This window comes from Notolepis coatsorum (genome assembly GCF_963971535.1).
Source record: "Notolepis coatsorum genome assembly, chromosome: 2".
In the NCBI taxonomy this organism is placed as follows: Eukaryota; Metazoa; Chordata; class Actinopteri; order Aulopiformes; family Paralepididae; genus Notolepis; species Notolepis coatsorum.
Genome location: NC_140166.1, coordinates 223,401,256 through 223,421,482, shown reverse-complemented (window position 1 = coordinate 223,421,482; position 20,227 = coordinate 223,401,256). Strand labels below are relative to the sequence as shown.

At 44.5% G+C, this 20,227-nt stretch overlaps 1 protein-coding gene across 2 annotated transcripts in view; it reads left to right on the top strand.

Annotated features, from left to right (window-relative positions):
- Nucleotides 1-4,083: 4,083 nt before the first annotated feature.
- Nucleotides 4,084-20,227, top strand: part of rcor1 (REST corepressor 1) — a 44,064-nt gene continuing 27,920 nt past the window's right edge. For both annotated transcript variants that reach the window (XR_014619409.1, XM_084308054.1), the window contains exons 1-5: nt 4,084-4,852; nt 4,960-5,019; nt 14,177-14,257; nt 14,379-14,431; nt 17,152-17,313. Coding sequence is in view for 1 of the 2 variants with exons in the window: in XM_084308054.1 (XP_084164180.1) it covers nt 4,666-4,852; nt 4,960-5,019; nt 14,177-14,257; nt 14,379-14,431; nt 17,152-17,313 (543 nt within the window). In the remaining variant the exon portion in view is untranslated. The remainder of the gene's footprint in view (nt 4,853-4,959; nt 5,020-14,176; nt 14,258-14,378; nt 14,432-17,151; nt 17,314-20,227) is intronic.

Genomic DNA, 20,227 nt, shown 5'->3' with positions numbered 1-20,227 from the left:
TTCAACAGTGGGGGCCGTTCCATGACACACAAAAAAGCTTTTGAAGAATAAATACATTATATAATCGGTTACAAGTCACTACACGCACGCACGCACACACACACACACAATCAAAATGTCTTTGAGAGGAAACATGCTGAAGACAGGAGGCTGAGATCCAGACAGCAGCCTAACTAACCAGACAGCAGCCTAACTAACCAGACAGCAGCCTGACTAACCAGACAGCAGCCTGACTAACCAGACAGCAGCCTAACTAACCAGACAGCAGCCTGACTAACCAGACAGCAGCCTAACTAACCAGACAGCAGCCTGACTAACCAGACAGCAGCCTGACTAACCAGACAGCAGCCTAACTAACCAGACAGCAGCCTGACTAACCAGACAGCAGCCTAACTAACCAGACAGCAGCCTGACTAACCAGACAGCAGCCTAACTAACCAGACAGCAGCCTGACTAACCAGACAGCAGCCTAACTAACCAGACAGCAGCCTGACTAACCAGACAGCAGCCTAACTAACCAGACAGCAGCCTAACTAACCAGACAGCAGCCTAACTAACCAGACAGCAGCCTAACTAACCAGACAGCAGCCTGACTAACCAGACAGCAGCCTGACTAACCAGACAGCAGCCTGACTAACCAGACAGCAGCCTGACTAACCAGACAGCAGCCTGACTAACCAGACAGCAGCCTAACTAACCAGACAGCAGCCTAACTAACCAGACAGCAGCCTGACTAACCAGACAGCAGCCTGACTAACCAGACAGCAGCCTGACTAACCAGACAGCAGCCTGACTAACCAGACAGCAGCCTAACTAACCAGACAGCAGCCTAACTAACCAGACAGCAGCCTGACTAACCAGACAGCAGCCTGACTAACCAGACAGCAGCCTAACTAACCAGACAGCAGCCTGACTAACCAGACAGCAGCCTAACTAACCAGACAGCAGCCTGACTAACCAGACAGCAACCTAACTAACCAGACAGCAGCCTAACTAACCAGACAGCAGCCTGACTAACCAGACAGCAGCCTGACTAACCAGACAGCAGCCTAACTAACCAGACAGCAGCCTGACTAACCAGACAGCAGCCTAACTAACCAGACAGCAGCCTGACTAACCAGACAGCAGCCTAACTAACCAGACAGCAGCCTGACTAACCAGACAGCAGCCTAACTAACCAGACAGCAGCCTGACTAACCAGACAGCAGCCTAACTAACCAGACAGCAGCCTAACTAACCAGACAGCAGCCTAACTAACCAGACAGCAGCCTGACTAACCAGACAGCAGCCTAACTAACCAGACAGCAGCCTAACTAACCAGACAGCAGCCTAACTAACCAGACAGCAGCCTAACTAACCAGACAGCAGCCTGACTAACCAGACAGCAGCCTGACTAACCAGACAGCAGCCTGACTAACCAGACAGCAGCCTAACTAACCAGACAGCAGCCTAACTAACCAGACAGCAGCCTGACTAACCAGACAGCAGCCTGACTAACCAGACAGCAGCCTAACTAACCAGACAGCAGCCTAACTAACCAGACAGCAGCCTAACTAACCAGACAGCAGCCTAACTAACCAGACAGCAGCCTAACTAACCAGACAGCAGCCTGACTAACCAGACAGCAGCCTAACTAACCAGACAGCAGCCTGACTAACCAGACAGCAGCCTAACTAACCAGAGAGCAGCCTGACTAACCAGACAGCAGCCTAACTAACCAGACAGCAGCCTGACTAACCAGACAGCAGCCTGACTAACCAGAGAGCAGCCTAACTAACCAGACAGCAGCCTGACTAACCAGACAGCAGCCTGACTAACCAGACAGCAGCCTAACTAACCAGACAGCAGCCTAACTAACCAGACAGCAGCCTGACTAACCAGACAGCAGCCTAACTAACCAGACAGCAGCCTGACTAACCAGACAGCAGCCTAACTAACCAGACAGCAGCCTGACTAACCAGACAGCAGCCTGACTAACCAGACAGCAGCCTAACTAACCAGACAGCAGCCTAACTAACCAGACAGCAGCCTGACTAACCAGACAGCAGCCTAACTAACCAGACAGCAGCCTGACTAACCAGACAGCAGCCTAACTAACCAGACAGCAGCCTGACTAACCAGACAGCAGCCTAACTAACCAGACAGCAGCCTAACTAACCAGACAGCAGCCTAACTAACCAGACAGCAGCCTGACTAACCAGACAGCAGCCTAACTAACCAGACAGCAGCCTAACTAACCAGACAGCAGCCTGACTAACCAGACAGCAGCCTGACTAACCAGACAGCAGCCTAACTAACCAGACAGCAGCCTAACTAACCAGACAGCAGCCTAACTAACCAGACAGCCTAACTAACCAGACAGCAGCCTAACTAACCAGACAGCAGCCTAACTAACCAGACAGCCTGACTAACCAGACAGCAGCCTAACTAACCAGACAGCAGCCTGACTAACCAGACAGCAGCCTAACTAACCAGACAGCAGCCTAACTAACCAGACAGCAGCCTAACTAACCAGACAGCAGCCTGACTAACCAGACAGCACCCTAACTAACCAGACAGCAGCCTGACTAACCAGACAGCAGCCTAACTAACCAGACAGCAGCCTGACTAACCAGACAGCAGCCTGACTAACCAGACAGCAGCCTGACTAACCAGACAGCAGCCTAATTAACCAGACAGCACCCTAACTAACCAGACAGCAGCCTAACTAACCAGACAGCAGCCTAACTAACCAGACAGCAGCCTGACTAACCAGACAGCAGCCTAACTAACCAGACAGCAGCCTGACTAACCAGACAGCAGCCTAACTAACCAGACAGCAGCCTAACTAACCAGACAGCAGCCTAACTAACCAGACAGCAGCCTAACTAACCAGACAGCAGCCTGACTAACCAGACAGCAGCCTAACTAACCAGACAGCAGCCTAACTAACCAGACAGCAGCCTGACTAACCAGACAGCAGCCTAACTAACCAGACAGCAGCCTGACTAACCAGACAGCAGCCTGACTAACCAGACAGCAGCCTAACTAACCAGACAGCAGCCTAACTAACCAGACAGCAGCCTGACTAACCAGACAGCAGCCTGACTAACCAGACAGCAGCCTGACTAACCAGACAGCAGCCTAACTAACCAGACAGCAGCCTAACTAACCAGACAGCAGCCTAACTAACCAGACAGCAGCCTGACTAACCAGACAGCAGCCTAACTAACCAGACAGCAGCCTAACTAACCAGACAGCAGCCTGACTAACCAGACAGCAGCCTGACTAACCAGACAGCAGCCTAACTAACCAGACAGCAGCCTAACTAACCAGACAGCAGCCTAACTAACCAGACAGCAGCCTGACTAACCAGACAGCAGCCTGACTAACCAGACAGCAGCCTGACTAACCAGACAGCAGCCTGACTAACCAGACAGCAGCCTAACTAACCAGACAGCAGCCTGACTAACCAGACAGCAGCCTGACTAACTAACCAGACAGCAGCCTGACTAACCAGACAGCAGCCTAACTAACCAGACAGCAACCTAACTAACCAGACAGCAGCCTAACTAACCAGACAGCAGCCTGACTAACCAGACAGCAGCCTAACTAACCAGACAGCAGCCTGACTAACCAGACAGCAGCCTAACTAACCAGACAGCAGCCTGACTAACCAGACAGCAGCCTGACTAACCAGACAGCAGCCTAACTAACCAGACAGCAGCCTAACTAACCAGACAGCAGCCTGACTAACCAGACAGCAGCCTAACTAACCAGACAGCAGCCTGACTAACCAGACAGCAGCCTGACTAACCAGACAGCAGCCTAACTAACCAGACAGCAGCCTAACTAACCAGACAGCAGCCTGACTAACCAGACAGCCTGACTAACCAGACAGCAGCCTGACTAACTAGACAGCAGCCTAACTAACCAGACAGCAGCCTGACTAACCAGACAGCAGCCTGACTAACCAGACAGCAGCCTAATTAACCAGACAGCACACTCTCCACCTGGCAACAACAACACACTCTCATGACGCTGCCTCTCTCAGGAGCTTTTTTACTCACACACCATTTACCTTCATTTTTATCCCCCACACACCCCGACATAATAATACCGTCGAGTTGGGGTTTATTATTTAGCAAGTCTGTCGGCGAGGGTTATTATTGATTAGATAAATGAAGCTAGTAGTGTTGTTAGCCACCAGAGAGAGGAGCTGCTTGTACGGCAACTTTTTTTTTTTTTTTTTTTTAAACCCAAGTCGATGGCAGTCAGTGTGACTCTGGAGGAGCATCTCTCTCTCGTCCACTCGCATGGGCTGTTTTAGCTAACTAGGGTGTATCGTTTACAGAAATACTCTATTTATACTATTTTTATGGGTTTCTCGGGAGGATATTTATTATAGTACGGTTGCTTCTCGTTTTATTAGCTCGATGTTTTAACAGCCCGGGGAGCTATTAACTAGCCAACCTTGGTGACATTACTTTGTTCGGTTGTGTGTGTGTGCGGGGCTAACACAGTTAGCATCAAGCTAACGTTAAGCTAGCACGGTGCTGCTGCTGCTGCTGTTGTGTCGCTACAGCTAGCCGTTAGCCTGTTAGCTTAGCTGTTAGCTTAGCCCCAAATCGCAGTAGTTGAAGTTGGTTGGGAGCCGCTCGTCTCCCTCCCCGTTTGTTCATCACCATGCCGGCGATGTTGGAGAAAAACACCACCACGGAGATCTCGGGGAAGAGAAGAGGGAGGAACACCGTGAACAATAACAACAACCCGGCTAATAATACTAATAAAAGTTTCGCCACGAACGGGAATAGCAACAATTCGTGGGAGGAAGGAGGAGGAAGTTCGGGCTCCAGCAGCGACGATGAGCACGGTGGGTCCAACAACATGGAGGTATAGCCTCGGTCTCTCTCAACTAGTTACCGCTCTTGGACTTTTATCTGGTGAATGTCCATTTAATGTGTGTTCTGTGTGTCTCAGGTGGCGGCGGGATGCGGGTCGGAGCCCAGTATCAAGCCGTGGTGCCGGACTACGACCCCGGTGAGGTGTTTTGAGTGTAAACGGGGTCTGAGAGACGGGGACAGGTTTGGAGACGTGGTAGCCTCGGTCACGTCGTGGCAGCTTTCTCTCTCTAATCCACGCGTTTTTTGAAAATGGATTCTTCTTCTGATCTGACTGTTGTTCATCCATCTTCTGGGTTTTAATCGAGTTGTTCTTCTTTGACTCAATTTTCCAATGTTGAACTTTGCTCGCAACAACCAGCCACACAGATTTGAGGGAACTTGAATATTTTGTTTATTATTATTATCCCACTAGACTGCAGTTGTGATAATTCTTGTCTCATATGATTGTGATAATTGGAAGTCGGTTTTAAGTAACTGCTCTCCCTTTCCTGAAGTTTCTCAACTTTCCCAGTTAAATCAGACGTTCAAAAGGGGGATTTTTTTTGGTAATCTGCTGTTCTGTAACATACTTGATAAGGGGGTGTAAAAGTTATGATTCATAGGAAGAATGTGACAATTGTAGATAGTCAGCATTGGGGTAGTTTCAACTTGGATGGTCATTTGTTACACAGACCAAATCAACTTGGACAGATATTGGGACCAAATGTATCACGAAGACATGCTGTTTTTCAGTCATGATTGAACAAATATTTGGGCCTCAAAATGTCTCCCTCTCTCTCTTAACTTCCCTTTTTCAGCTAAACTGGTGTTGATTTGAGCAGCTTTACTGCGTCTGAATGTAGCTACCAAAACCACAGTTCACAGACGGCTCAAATCTTCACTGTTACCTTTTCCTGGTTTGGTGAACCGTGTAGTTTTATGCTCTTTGCTGTGTTTTATTTAAAAAATTAACAGACGTTTTTGATGTAAATCCCATTTCCACCTGGCATTAAGATCCCATCGGGGTGAGCCAATCACAAGTGGCCAGTTCTTAAGTACAGGTGGGAACTAGGGATGTTCGATATTGGCTTTTTTACCGATATCCGATATACCATTATTGTCCAACTCTTAATTTCCGATACCGATATCAACCGATACCGATATATGCAGGGTCCCCCCCCCCCCAAAAACGGAATAATTTCAGGTAATTAAAATGACATATCTCGTCGTGGAATTAACATTATGCATACTTTTGACAATAAATAAAATAAGAATTTGTTCTTACTTGCTTGCCTGGGTAAATAAAGGTTAAATAAATGTAAAAAAATAACGATATTACATTTTAATGCCAATATCGGCCGATAATATCGGACATCCCATAGGAACGCTAACCAGGATGCGTTGAGGACGACACTGATTATCCTATAGCTCGGACCACATTCGGAGGCGGTCTGGGTCTGCATACAGCCACATTGTGTTAGCAGTGTGTACGCAAATGGGTCCCGGGCCACACTGAAGAACTGCCTAGTCGACGGTGTTGTGGCTGTTCAACTTTTTCTATATCAATATGCTGAAAACAAAAGGTAGAACACATCTGCTCTTCCAGATAACCAATTTTTGGTTCTCAAATTGTGAAAGCTGACTTTATCCACCATGTCTGCATTTTTCGTATTTTGCCCATATATAGGCTATATTAGGCCAATAAAATAAAAAAAAGAATCTTGTCGATCAAATCCAAGTAAAATGGATTTAAAAAAAAAATCAGAATAATCTGTTACGTAAACGTAGGCTTGCTGTGCCCCATAATCACAAGTATCAACAAAACAATTATTAGCTAATTAAAGCCGCCTCCTATTCAAATAGTTGCTCTGCAAGCACTTCCCTTTTAATTGCTTAAAAAAATATATGACTTGGAAATTGTCCTGGTGCTTCTATTCCCATTAGAGAGAGAGAGAGTTAGGCCCAGTCCACACGATCACGGGTATTTTTGACACCGTTTTTTTTGTAATTATTCAAAAAAATAAAACTGTCCACACGACTGGTTTAAACCCTGCACAGAGTGACGTCTGTTATGGGAAATATAACGACGAGCCGTTTTATAAATCATTCCGAGTCATTATTAATAATAGAAAACAGTTTATTTCACCGTGGCCTCAATAAAAGGACAGTTTACAGACGGATACATCATGTTCACACACTAGCGTCTGGCCATAAAGTGACCAAGAGGTCTGGGCAGAACATAGTTTATACACACTTGCAAGACGTAACATTAGAACAGATATGATGATGAAAGTAAATAAAAATGGTTCCCAGTTACGGGAAGTAATAATAACCTTGCTTTGGCTGGCTGGGGAGATGTTGGTACCTTGGAGTCTCTTAAAGAGACACACACACATTACACTAGCTGGTAACACTGAACCAGTCAAGCTGTAAAATTATCAAATGATATCTCAACACAGATCTATAATGACATGATAATATTTTCCACGACACGTCATATACATGTAGTACAATGCCAAAGCAGTAGGTGGCGATGTAGTTCAAACATGAAGGCCATTTCAACCAATCAGAAGGGTTTTAGCGTTAAAACCGGAAACTGAACTGAAGCCTGGAACACAACATCCCTCCTTGCTCACAGCCAAACAATTCTACAGTTTGCAGCTAGAACAACGTGTAATAAACAAAAAAGGATACATTCACTGTGTTCTGCCTCATTTGTTGATGAAACAAAACCAACATCAACACAATTTACCACCAAGAGCGGAGTTTAGTCTCACAAAAAGATTGCAGATTTTGTTAGCTTACGTGCTAACGTAATAATAAAGTAGTAACGTTAACGCTAGTAGAATGAATGGATGAAAACGTTATTTAACAGATTGCAGAATGGGTACAATACGGCTCAATACAAACAATTGTTAAGGGGATGCAGACTGTTATAGTTTGGACTGGGTTCCTTATAACAATAACTTGACAACACACATGAGCTTAGTTTAGCCGCAGCTTCAAGTTTACTTTGAGCGTCGGGTCAGGAATGCGACAACAGACATCATCAGTCGATCACAACACTCTTCAACACAGACGATACGTTTCGAACAAGTTTGTTACATCATTTTCATATAACGCTACTTGGGACAGCTCTGCTGTAAACACTGGAAATAACCTCGGTTTCTATGTCCACACGCAGCCGGGATGCGCGCAAAACTTCACCCTGGACTCCGGTTGTAAAAGAACACGGTTGCAGTGTTCCAAAACCCCGGTTGCGTGTGGGCGAACAGTGCAACCGCGCACATTAAGGCTTGGTTATATAACACCCCGCGTTAGGGATGGGTACCGAATTCGGTACTTTTGAGGTACCGAACCGAAACACGTCGGTACTACCGAGTATCGATTCAAGTGAGATACAGAAAAAAAGAAAAAAAAAATTACCTTTTTTTCTTTTCATGTCAATGTTCACACGCACAATATATGCTTACCTAGGATTTTACTTGATTCAACAACAAAGCAGTCGGAGCAATGGCAAGCCGAAAACGGTCGAAATTGTAGTTATTTGAAGTTTGGATTTTTTTTCACGACTGAGGTAGGTAAAAAAAAATTGAGATTAAAGTACCGAAAAAAGGTACTGAAAAAAGGTACCGTTGGGTATCGGTATCGATTCACAGGTACCGGTACCGTATCGGTTCAAATGTGAAGGGTACCCATCCCTACCCCGCGTGCGTGTGGACAGGGCCTTAGTGTGATGCTGCTCCGTTCTCACCGTTAGAGAGAGAGAGTTAGTGTGATGCTCCTCCGTTCTCACCGTTAGAGAGAGAGAGAGTTAGTGTGATGCTCCTCCGTTCTCACTGTTAGAGAGAGAGAGTTAGTGTGATGCTCCTCCGTTCTCACCGTTAGAGAGAGAGAGTTAGTGTGATGCTCCTCCGTTCTCACCGTTAGAGAGAGAGAGTTAGTGTGATGCTCCTCCGTTCTCACCGTTAGAGAGAGAGAGTTAGTGTGATGCTCCTCCGTTCTCACTGTTAGAGAGAGAGAGTTAGTGTGATGCTCCTCCGTTCTCACTGTTAGAGAGAGAGTTAGTGTGATGCTCCTCCGTTCTCACCGTTAGAGAGAGAGAGTTAGTGTGATGCTCCTCCGTTCTCACCGTTAGAGAGAGAGAGTTAGTGTGATGCTCCTCCGTTCTCACCGTTAGAGAGAGAGAGTTAGTGTGATGCTCCTCCGTTCTCACTGTTAGAGAGAGAGTTAGTGTGATGCTCCTCCGTTCTCACTGTTAGAGAGAGAGAGTTAGTGTGATGCTCCTCCGTTCTCACTGTTAGAGAGAGAGAGTTAGTGTGATGCTCCTCCGTTCTCACCGTTCTCACACTAACTCTCTCTCTCTAACGGTGAGAACGGAGAGAGTTAGTGTGATGCTCCTCCGTTCTCACTGTTAGAGAGAGAGTTAGTGTGATGCTCCTCCGTTCTCACTGTTAGAGAGAGAGAGTTAGTGTGATGCTCCTCCGTTCTCACTGTTAGAGAGAGAGAGTTAGTGTGATGCTCCTCCGTTCTCACCGTTGGAGAGAGTTAGTGTGATGCGTTCTTTTTTTCCTTTCGTTTCCGTTTTAGTTAATTTTTTTGTGTTCGTTTTTTTTCTTTTTTTTCTTTATTTTCGTTTTTGCTTTAGTTCGTTAATTTTTTTGCGTTAATTTTTTTGCGTTTTCGTTTTAGTTCGTTAGTTTTTTAGCGTTTTCGTTTTAGTTCGTTCGTTTTTTGCGTTAGTTTTTTTGCGTTTTCGTTTTAGTTTGTTCGTTTTTTTGCGTTAATTTTTTTGCATTTTCGTTTTAGTTAGTTAATTTTTTTGCGTTCGTTTTTTGCGTTTTCGTTTTAGTTCGTTCTTTTTTTTGCGTAATATTTTTTTCGTTTTAGTTCGTTTTTTTTTGCGTTCTCGTTTTAGTTCGTTCGTTTTTTTGCGTTCGTTTTTTTGTGTTTTAGTTCGTTCGTTTTTTTGCGTTTTTGTTTTAGTTCGTTCGTTTTTTTGCGTTCGTTTTTTTGCGTTCGTTTTTTTGCGTTTTCGCTTTAGTTCGTTCATTTTTTTGCGTTATTTTTTTGCGTTTTGGTTTTAGTTCGTTCTTTTTTTTGTGGCCTTTTTTGCGTTTTAGTTCGTTTTTTTTTGCGTTCTCGTTTTAGTTCGTTCGTTTTTTTGCGTTCGTTTTTTTGTGTTTTAGTTCGTTCGTTTTTTTGCGTTTTTGTTTTAGTTCGTTAGTTTTTTTGCGTTTGTTTTTTTGCGTTTTCGTTTTAGTTAGTTCATTTTTTTTCGTTCTTTTTTTTTGTGTTCGTTTTTTTGCGTTTTCACTTTAGTTCATCATTTTTTTGCGTTATTTTTTTTGCGTTTTGGTTTTAGTTCGTTCTTTTTTTTTCGTTCTTTTTTGCGTTTTCGTTTTAGTTTGTTCGTTTTTTTGCGTTATTTTTTTGCGTTTTAGTTAGTTCATTTTATTGCGTTTGTTTTCGTTTTCGTTTTAGTTCGTTCTTTTATTTTGCGTTCGTTTTTTTTTCGTTGTTTTTTGTGCGTTCGTTTTTTTTGTGTTTTCGTTTTAGTTCGTTCGTTTTTTTGCGTTTTTGTTTTAGTTCGTTCGTTTTTTTGTGTTAGTTTTTTTGCGTTTTCGTTTTAGTTCGTTAATTTTTTTGCGTTCTTTTTTTTTCGTTCGTTTTCGTTTTAGTAAAATTTTGTGTTCGTTTTTTTTTCTTTTTTTTCTTTATTTGCGTTTTTGCTTTAGTTCGTAAATTTTTTTGCGTTAATTTTTTTGCGTTTTCGTTTTAGTTATATATCAATGGACCGTTAGAGAGAGAGAGTTAGTGTGATGCTCCTCCGTTCTCACCGTTAGAGAGAGAGAGTTAGTGTGATGCTCCTCCGTTCTCACCGTTAGAGAGAGATAGTTAGTGTGATGCTCCTCCGTTCTCACTGTTAGAGAGAGAGAGAGTTAGTGTGATGCTCCTCCGTTCTCACTGTTAGAGAGAGAGAGTTAGTGTGATGCTCCTCCGTTCTCACCGTTAGAGAGAGAGAGTTAGTGTGATGCTCCTCCGTTCTCACCGTTAGAGAGAGAGAGTTAGTGTGATGCTCCTCCGTTCTCACTGTTAGAGAGAGAGAGTTAGTGTGATGCTCCTCCGTTCTCACTGTTAGAGAGAGAGTTAGTGTGATGCTCCTCCGTTCTCACTGTTAGAGAGAGAGAGTTAGTGTGATGCTCCTCCGTTCTCACTGTTAGAGAGAGAGTTAGTGTGATGCTCCTCCGTTCTCACTGTTAGAGAGAGAGTTAGTGTGATGCTCCTCCGTTCTCACTGTTAGAGAGAGAGAGTTAGTGTGATGCTCCTCCGTTCTCACTGTTAGAGAGAGAGAGTTAGTGTGATGCTGCTCCGTTCTCACTGTTAGAGAGAGAGAGTTAGTGTGATGCTCCTCCGTTCTCACTGTTAGAGAGAGTTAGTGTGATAATAATAATAATAATAACTTTATTTGTATGCCACCTTTCATACAGAAACTGCAGCTCAAAAGTGCTTCACAACAGAAAAAAGATTAAATTAAATTAAAGATAAAATTAGCACATAAAGTGCAGACATAAAATCACAGTTTTTCACATTAGGATCTAACAGGCTACCTTGTTTATGGTTTGATTCAGTTTTAAATAGACAATAATAAAAAGAGTAAGTGTGTAAAATAGACAGTAAAATAGTGCAATAGTGCAGTGCAATAAAATTGTAGAATAGAATAGATAAAAAAAAAAATTTGCAGGGCAATAAAATAGTTCTGGATTACTGTTCAACAGTTCAACGTCGTCTTTACCTTCTCTGTTTGGTATCCACAGTTTAAAACGTCCTGTTTTATACCCACTTTGACCCTTTGATGCCCCGCCGTTCTCACTGTTGCGAAGCATTTGAAAAAGTTCTGTCTCCTCTCTAAATTTAAAGGGATTTCACGGTAACATTGTAAATTGTAACGGAGACACTGAATGTGCTCAATTATATGATCCAGTTTGCGTGAGGCTTTAGTGGCCTGTGGGGGCGTCGGCCTAAGTGGTTATTTTGCATATTGACCAGGGAAGCGAGATCACAAGTGGTCACTGGAGACATTATTTACAGTATACTGCCAATCCATCCCCTTCTGGGTATATATATATATATATATATATATATATATATATAAAAAGCAGCCATTTACCATTCTGGGTAGTGAAAAAATTGCACCTGGGACCAACATTTGATTGATGGGTGTAATGTTGACCTGACGCTGATTGTGAGGTGGCTGGATGTAAAGAAAAAAAGAAAACCCCATCCGGGGGTCACCATCTGATTGATGGGGGTAATGTTGAACTTTGACCCTGACTGTGAGTTGGCTTGATGTAAATACAAATTAATCCGGGGTCAACATTTGATTGATGGGGTAATGTTGACCTCTAAAGTCAGAATCCACACACACACACACACACACACACACACACACACACACACACACACACACACACACACACACACACACATTCACACACACATTCACAATCACAATCACATTAGAATTGGAACAAGCATGAGAAAAAGACGAGCAAGAGACAAAAAGAGAGCAGAGAAACAGCTCTTGAAAATGTAGTTTGTAGACTTTATGAAATTCTTTTTGGAAAACAAAAATTAAGCTGTTGAATTGCTATAACATATCTGTAAAGCCTAACCTATCTGCAATTTTCATGATTTTAAAGTTTACATGGAAATAACCAAAATAAATTATTCAAAACGTGTTTTTTTCCCCTTTTTAAACAACATCCACCTTTGGTCAGGGGAAGATGAAACGGGTTGCACCAGTTCCACCTCTGGTCAGGGGAAGATGAAACGGGTTGCACCAGTTCCACCTCTGGTCAGGGGAAGATGAAACGGGTTGCACCAGTTCCACCTCTGGTCAGGGGAAGATGAAACGGGTTGCACCAGTTCCACCTCTGGTCAGGGGAAGATGAAACGGGTTGCACCAGTTCCACCTCTGGTCAGGGGAAGATGAAACGGGCAGTTTGTGACAGGGAAACGTTGTCCAACTATCGGCCTGTTAGACGGAGCAGAGTGGAGCGTTTCCCCTCTTTTTCATCCCCCAATTTAGTCGTTATGCCTATCTCTGTGACAGACCACCTTATAACTAAAACATACATTTGTGGCAGAGGCCGGAAATTGATCAAAATTAATTAGCTGCATAGGTGGCATAATAAACTGTAAACGAGCAGTTTTTTTCTACTTTCCATTCCATTAGAGGGTTCCTTGAACCATTGAATCGGATTGAATCTGAAACCGAATCGAATCAGGACCTTGTGAATCAGAATCGTTTTGGGAAATCGGTGGCGATACCCAGCCCTACTCCCCTCCATGGTCTCTGGAGAAACCCAACCAACTGCTCCTGTTCCCAAACCCTTTCAGTCGGGGTCTCTCCACCGACGGTATATACTACGGCTCTGCACGATTCTTGCTAGAATGTGAATCATGATTTTTCTCTCTAAGAATTGAGATCACGATTCTCTCGCACGATTCTTATTTTTTCCAATAAAATAACTTATTACACTCTTCCTTAAACGGACAACATAACATATCAAAGTGCTTGACTTAAACTTAAACATAACATATGAAAGTGCTTGACTTAAACTTAAAAGTATCTTGTAACATACAAAATAAATCGAGTCAGAATCGTCATCATTTAAAAACGTTAAGTAAAAAGTTAAAAAAAAAGGAGATAAAAGACCAACGTCAACTAGACTAGTAGGAACAACCATAGAACTATATGAGGGACCAACGTCCACTAGTAAGTAAGTAAGTAGTAAGTAAAGTTTATTTATATAGCACTTTTCACAGAGGGAACTCACAATGTGCTTTACATACAGCAGAGAAAAAAATTACTTATTTTATACCTGGAGGAGAAGCTCAAACATTACCCAAAGGCCTGTTTAAACAGTAATGTTTTTAAAAATGTCAACAGTCTAGTAGGAACAACCATAGAACTGTGAGAGAACAACGTCCAATAGACTAGTAGGAACAACCACAGAACTATATACAAGATACTTTAATGCCACACAACCATGGTTGGTGGTAATTGTTTGCGGTACAGTTTGTTAAAAGCACTGGGACATCAACATGAAACATCAGACATCAAACGCCCCCCCTCCCATCTCCCAATCCCCACAATAAATACATATATACATGAATATATGAGGGAACAACGTCCACTAGTCTAGTAGGAACAACCACAGAACTATATGAGGGAACCAGGTCCCCTGTTTGGGACCCACTGGTGTACTGCGTCCTCCTGCCTCCTAACGTGGTTTGTCCCGCTGCAGATGTGGCGAAGGTGGCCCAGGAGAGGGACAACCTCGGCATGCTGGTCTGGATCCCCAGTCAGACGCTGGCCGACACCAAATGTAAGAAGCGGCTCTTCATACAGGGATGTACCGGTGTCGGGAGCATTTCCTCAATGTTAAAGGTCCGATACCAAGATACACGTAACGTGTTTCAGGAGTTGTGTTTGCTTGTGTCTTCCAGTGGATGAATACATAGCAATCGCCAAAGAGAAGCACGGATACAACATGGAGCAGGTATGGACATGTCGCCAGACGCCAAGCAGTCATCGCTCATCAAACTTTATACATCTTCATGTGCAGTTTAGTTTTATTGCTCTGTTTTACTGTCCTCTTATCTCCTCTTCTCTCTCCTCTCCTCCTCTTATCTCCTCTTCTCTCTCCTCTCTCTCCTCTCCTCTCTCTCTCCTCTCCTCTCCTCTCCTCTCCTCTCCTCTCCTCTCCTCTCCTCTCCTCTCCTCTTCTCTCTCCTCTTCTCTTCTCTCCTCTCCTCTTCTCTTCTCTCCTCTCCTCGTCTCTCTCCTCCCCTGTCCTCTCTTCTCTCCTCTCTCCTCTTCTCTCCTCTCCTCTCCTCTTCTCTCTCCTCTTCTCTCCTCGTCTCTCTCCTCCCCTGTCCTCTTCTCTCCTCTCCTCTTCTCTCCTCCTCTTCTCTCCTCTCCTGTCTTCTCTCTCCTCCCCTGTCCTCTTCTCTCCTCTCCTCTTCTCGTCTCTCTCCTCCCCTGTCCTCTCCTCTTCTCTCCTCTTCTCTCTCCTCTCCTGTCCTCTTCTCTCTCCTCCCCTGTCCTCTTCTCTCCTCTTCTCTCTCCTCTCCTCTTCTCTCCTCTTCTCTGTCCTCTACTGCCCTCTCCTCTCTAGTGTCCTCTCCTCTCATGTCCTCTTTTCTCTCCTGTCCTCTCCTCTTTTCCTCTCCTCTCCTCTTTTCCTCTCCTCTTGTCCTCTACTGTCCTCTCCTATCGCCTGTCCTCTTTTCTCCTACTTTCCTCTCTCCTGTCCTCTTCTCTCCTCTGCCCCGCTCTCCTCCCCGCTCTTCTCTCCCCTCTCCCCTCCCTCTCCCCCCTCCCCTCCCCCCGCTCTTCTCTCTCCTCTCCAATCCTAGTCTATGCCGTATTCCATGTTAATCTTCATACTGAATTCCATAACTATCTGTACTGTAGACTCGTGAAAGAGTGAAACCTATGACTAGAGTCATTGTACTTCTAATGAGAAGTTTGTACTGGGTGTCTGTGTCTCAGGAGGTAGAGTGGTCTTCTGGTAATGTGTCATCTGGGCTTGTCCTTGTGTCCTTGAGCAAGGCACGGAACCCCTAACTGTTCCTGACAAGCAGGTTGGCACCTTGCATGGTTGGTGTCGGTGTGCGTGTGTGTGTGAGCAAATGAACCATTCCAAAAATATTAGTGAAAGTAAACTATTATAAACACTACTATACGTGTTACACTTTGTAGCTTTAAATCTCCAGAGACAGACGGACTCTCAGTTTTAAGTTAATCGACATACCCAGTTGTGATATTTAGTATATTACAGCTGTTATACAGCTAGCGTAGTATTACATACCAAAGCTGTTATGTAGCTACCATAGCATAGTGTTGCATATTACAGCCGTGATTATGTAGCTAACGTAGTGCAACCTGCTCCGACACATACACACCATAGAGCCTCCAGCTTCCCCTAAACATCCTCTATAGCTTCCCTTCCATATGCTGTCCTTCCCCTGTCCTTGTCTCTCTCTCTCTCTGACGTATCCTCTCTCTCTCTCCGTCTCTCTCACTTTGACGTATCATCACTGTGTCTGTCCTCTCTCTCTCTCTTTGACCTATCCTTGCTGTGTCTTCTGTTCTTCCTCCAGGCTCTGGGCACAAACGCAACTCAAACTGCATTTCCTCAACACTATTTACACTCTATATGTATATTCCTGTCCTGTCCTTCTGTCTTTCACATGGTCTTGTCCTCTACATGTCCTCTATATTACTGTCCTGTCCTTCTGTCTTTCACATGGTCTTGTCCTCTCCATGTCCTCTATATTCCTGTCCTGTCCTTCTGTCTTTCACATGGTCTTGTCCTCTCCATGTCCTCTATATTACTGTCCTGTCCTTCTGTCTTTCACATGGTCTTGTCCTCTCCATGTCCTCTATATTCCTGTCCTGTCCTTCTGTCTTTCACATAGTCTTGTCCTCTATATGTCCTCTATATTCCTGTCCTGTCCTTCTGTCTTTCACATGGTCTTGTCCTCTATATGTCCTCTATATCAGGGGTTCCCAAACTTTTCAGGCCAGGACCCAGAAAATAAGGCGTCAGAGAGCCGCGGCCCAATGCACATCGTCAGGCTTTTTTTATTTTTTTGCCAGGCGACCGATTTTTTAAGCCAAATATCACTTCAATCCTATTAAGTTAGTTCAAGTTAGTTATTCATTTATATGTGCTATTTATGAGAGGGCTAACTTGTTGCAAAATAATAATGATAATAATAATAGCCTCATTAAAATACTATTGTTGCTTCGGTTGTTTTCAGCGTTTTATGTGCATAATCTGTAATTTAGTTTGAAATGTTCGTTGAAATAAGTAGATTTTTTTTGTTTTTGTTTATTTATTAAGTTAATATAAAACCATATAGTCACATTTTAGAATACAATAGAATAGAATACAACTAGAAACACTGTCCTGGCCTGCTTCTAAGTTCAGGACAAAAAATAAAATAAAAAATAATTTTTTATTTTATTTTATTTTTTATCATCTCGCGGCCCACCCGTGGCTGCTCGCGGCCCACCTTTGGGTCGCGACCCCGACTTTGGGAACCACTGCTCTATATTACTGTCCTGTCCTTCTGTCTTTCACATGGTCTTCTCCTCTCCATCAGTGGTTCTCAACCTTAATCCTGTCGACCCCCATTTGATGATAATGTGTCTCAATATAATGCTCCCTACAACGTGCTGTGTGTGTGTGTGTGTGGTGTTTGGCTCCAGGCTCTGGGCATGCTGTTCTGGCACAAGCACAACATCGAGAAGTCCCTGGCCGACCTGCCCAACTTCACCCCCTTCCCCGACGAGTGGACGGTGGAGGACAAGGTGCTGTTTGAACAGGGCTTCAGCTTCCACGGCAAGACCTTCCACCGCATCCAGCAGATGGTGAGGAGGCACACACGCACGCACGCACGCACGCACACACACACACACACACACACACATGAGGAGAGACACGTAACACACACGCACACATGAGGAGAGACACGTATCACACACACACACAGACACACACACACACACACACAGCCACACAGACACACACACACAGACACACACACAGACACACACACACAGACACACACACACACACATGAGGAGAGACACGTATCACACACACACACATGAGGAGAGACACGTATCACACACACACACATGAGGAGAGACACGTATCACACAGACACACAGACACACACACACACACATGAGGAGAGACACACATCACACACACACACATGAGGAGAGACACACATCACACACACACATGAGGAGAGACACACATCACACACACACACATGAGGAGAGACACGTATCACACACACACACATGAGGAGAGACACACATCACACACACACACATGAGGAGAGACACACATCACACACACACACATGAGGAGAGACACACATCACACACACACACATGAGGAGAGACACACATCACACACACACACATGAGGAGAGACACACATCACACACACACACATGAGGAGAGACACACATCACACACACACATGAGGAGAGACACACATCACACACACACACATGAGGAGAGACACACATCACACACACACATGAGGAGAGACACACATCACACACACACACATGAGGAGAGACACACATCACACACACACACATGAGGAGAGACACACATCACACACACACACATGAGGAGAGACACACATCACACACACACACATGAGGAGAGACACACATCACACACACACACATGAGGAGAGACACACATCACACACATATCGTCGCTGGCGGAAGAAAACCTTGTAACTTATGTCAATTTTTATTTATTTTTATAAATCAACTCGGTAGATCATCCTCCATATGCGTGTGTGGTTTTACAAAGTCTACACAATGGGAAAGCATTAAACCAATCATCTGTCTGAACCTCGTAACTCTATTCGCCCTCAAATCTGTGTTCGTTTTTTTTCATCTCCTGAAAAGTTGGGTTTTTGGAGTTACGAGGTTTTCTTCCGCCTGCGACGATATGTGTTTATCTATACTTGTGAGGACTGTCTGTTGTCGCGTGTGTTCAATGGGAAAACGGCGAGCTGTGGCTCCTCCTCTCTCTCTCTCTCTCAGCGAGCTGTGGCTCCTCCTCTCTCTCTCTCTCAGCGAGCTGTGGCTCCTCCTCTCTCTCTCTCAGCGAGCTGTGGCTCCTCCTCTCTCTCTCTCAGCGAGCTGTGGCTCCTCCTCTCTCTCAGTGAGCTGTGGCTCCTCCTCTCTCTCAGTGAGCTGTGGCTCCTCCTCTCTCTCAGCGAGCTGAAACTCACTGTATAGGCTACATTGAAGGAAGGGTGCACTGCATTTACAAGCAAAATAATAGTTTATCTGGATTATCATGATTGTGGGCCTAAGCCCAATCCACCTTCTGGTTAAGGTCTTTCCAGGTTTGTCATTTTCATTCAAGGGTTAGAATTATTCCATATAAATGTAGAGATAAGCTGATCAAATGTTTAGAGAAATATTTTAATGGGGGGGGATCATTTGGAATAAGTACAGACATTTTGTAAATTTCTGAATTTATACGTCCTGCATGAGAAATGGGAAGCTTTGACCATCGTTCAAAATAATCTTTAGTTTTTTTTTTTTATCCACTTTTTCTATATTTTTCTCCCATCCCAATTTCGTATCATCCAATTCAACCCTCCCCTGTCACGGACGCTGTTTCTTGCCTCCCACAAGCCGGCTGCAATGTGGACTAAGTCATACATAGCACAAGTCCCCTCCGGTACTTGAGGTAACAGCAGTCGCATCTTTTCACCTGCGCAGCTCGATCTCTCAGTGGCGAGGAGTAACGCGTGGGAGGCTCACGCTGCCCCCGACACTTCCTGATTCTACTGCGCAGGCGCACCAACCGACCTGTAGGAGTCGATGTCCACAACGCCCGATCCCCACCCATCAGTTTCCCACCCCCTAATACGGCCAATGTGTATTAGTACGGACGACCAGCTAAACTGAAAGCAAATGTGGAGCGCTGGGCTTGAACTGACGAGCCCAGTGTCTCCAGCATTTCGTGGCGAGCGCCTTGCCCACTACGCCACGTAGCCGCCCTAATAATCTTTAGTTTTTTAGTAAGTTATATTTAACCTCTTAACACATCCTGCGCCAAAAACGAGTTTACTCGTTATTGCCCACCAATCTAATAAGTAATAACGCCAACAACGAGTTTACTAGTTTTTATGATCGTTATTTCCTTTATTCGCTATTGCCATTCATAATTCATCCAGGAAGGCTCCGGGAGCCAGCTGGACTCTGTCTGAAATTGCAACGCCTCAATACCGCTGCCTGGTGGATTTCGGGCGAGTTGCACTCCACTATAAACCAGATGTGGCACTCTGTGCATTGGGGAAAAAGTTCCGGCAGAGCTATCTTGTTACGTGGATCCAGACAAACACCTCGAGTGCATTGGATCGCTTTCGAGACGCAAGAATCAATATGCTTTTGGCGTTTATTGCGTCGTACAAACGGAAAATGGATCTAGCAGATCGAAATCAAATAATTGGATTTTTTTTCTCCAGACTCATCGGCCACAGGTAAGAGGAATCTAACGTTAATTCCAGCTCGATGCATTTATTATATTGCAATCCATCTGATCAACGTTTGATGTCGTACTAAAGAAATCCGTTACTGACAATCAAGGAATCATAAACGACCCCCCCCCCCCCTTTCCTTCACGCATGATGGAGCATAATGTATAGCGATCATATGCATTTGAATTTTTTAATATAGCGTGTATAGGAACGAAACGCCATATCGATTATGTATAATATGCGTCGGGGCCTATA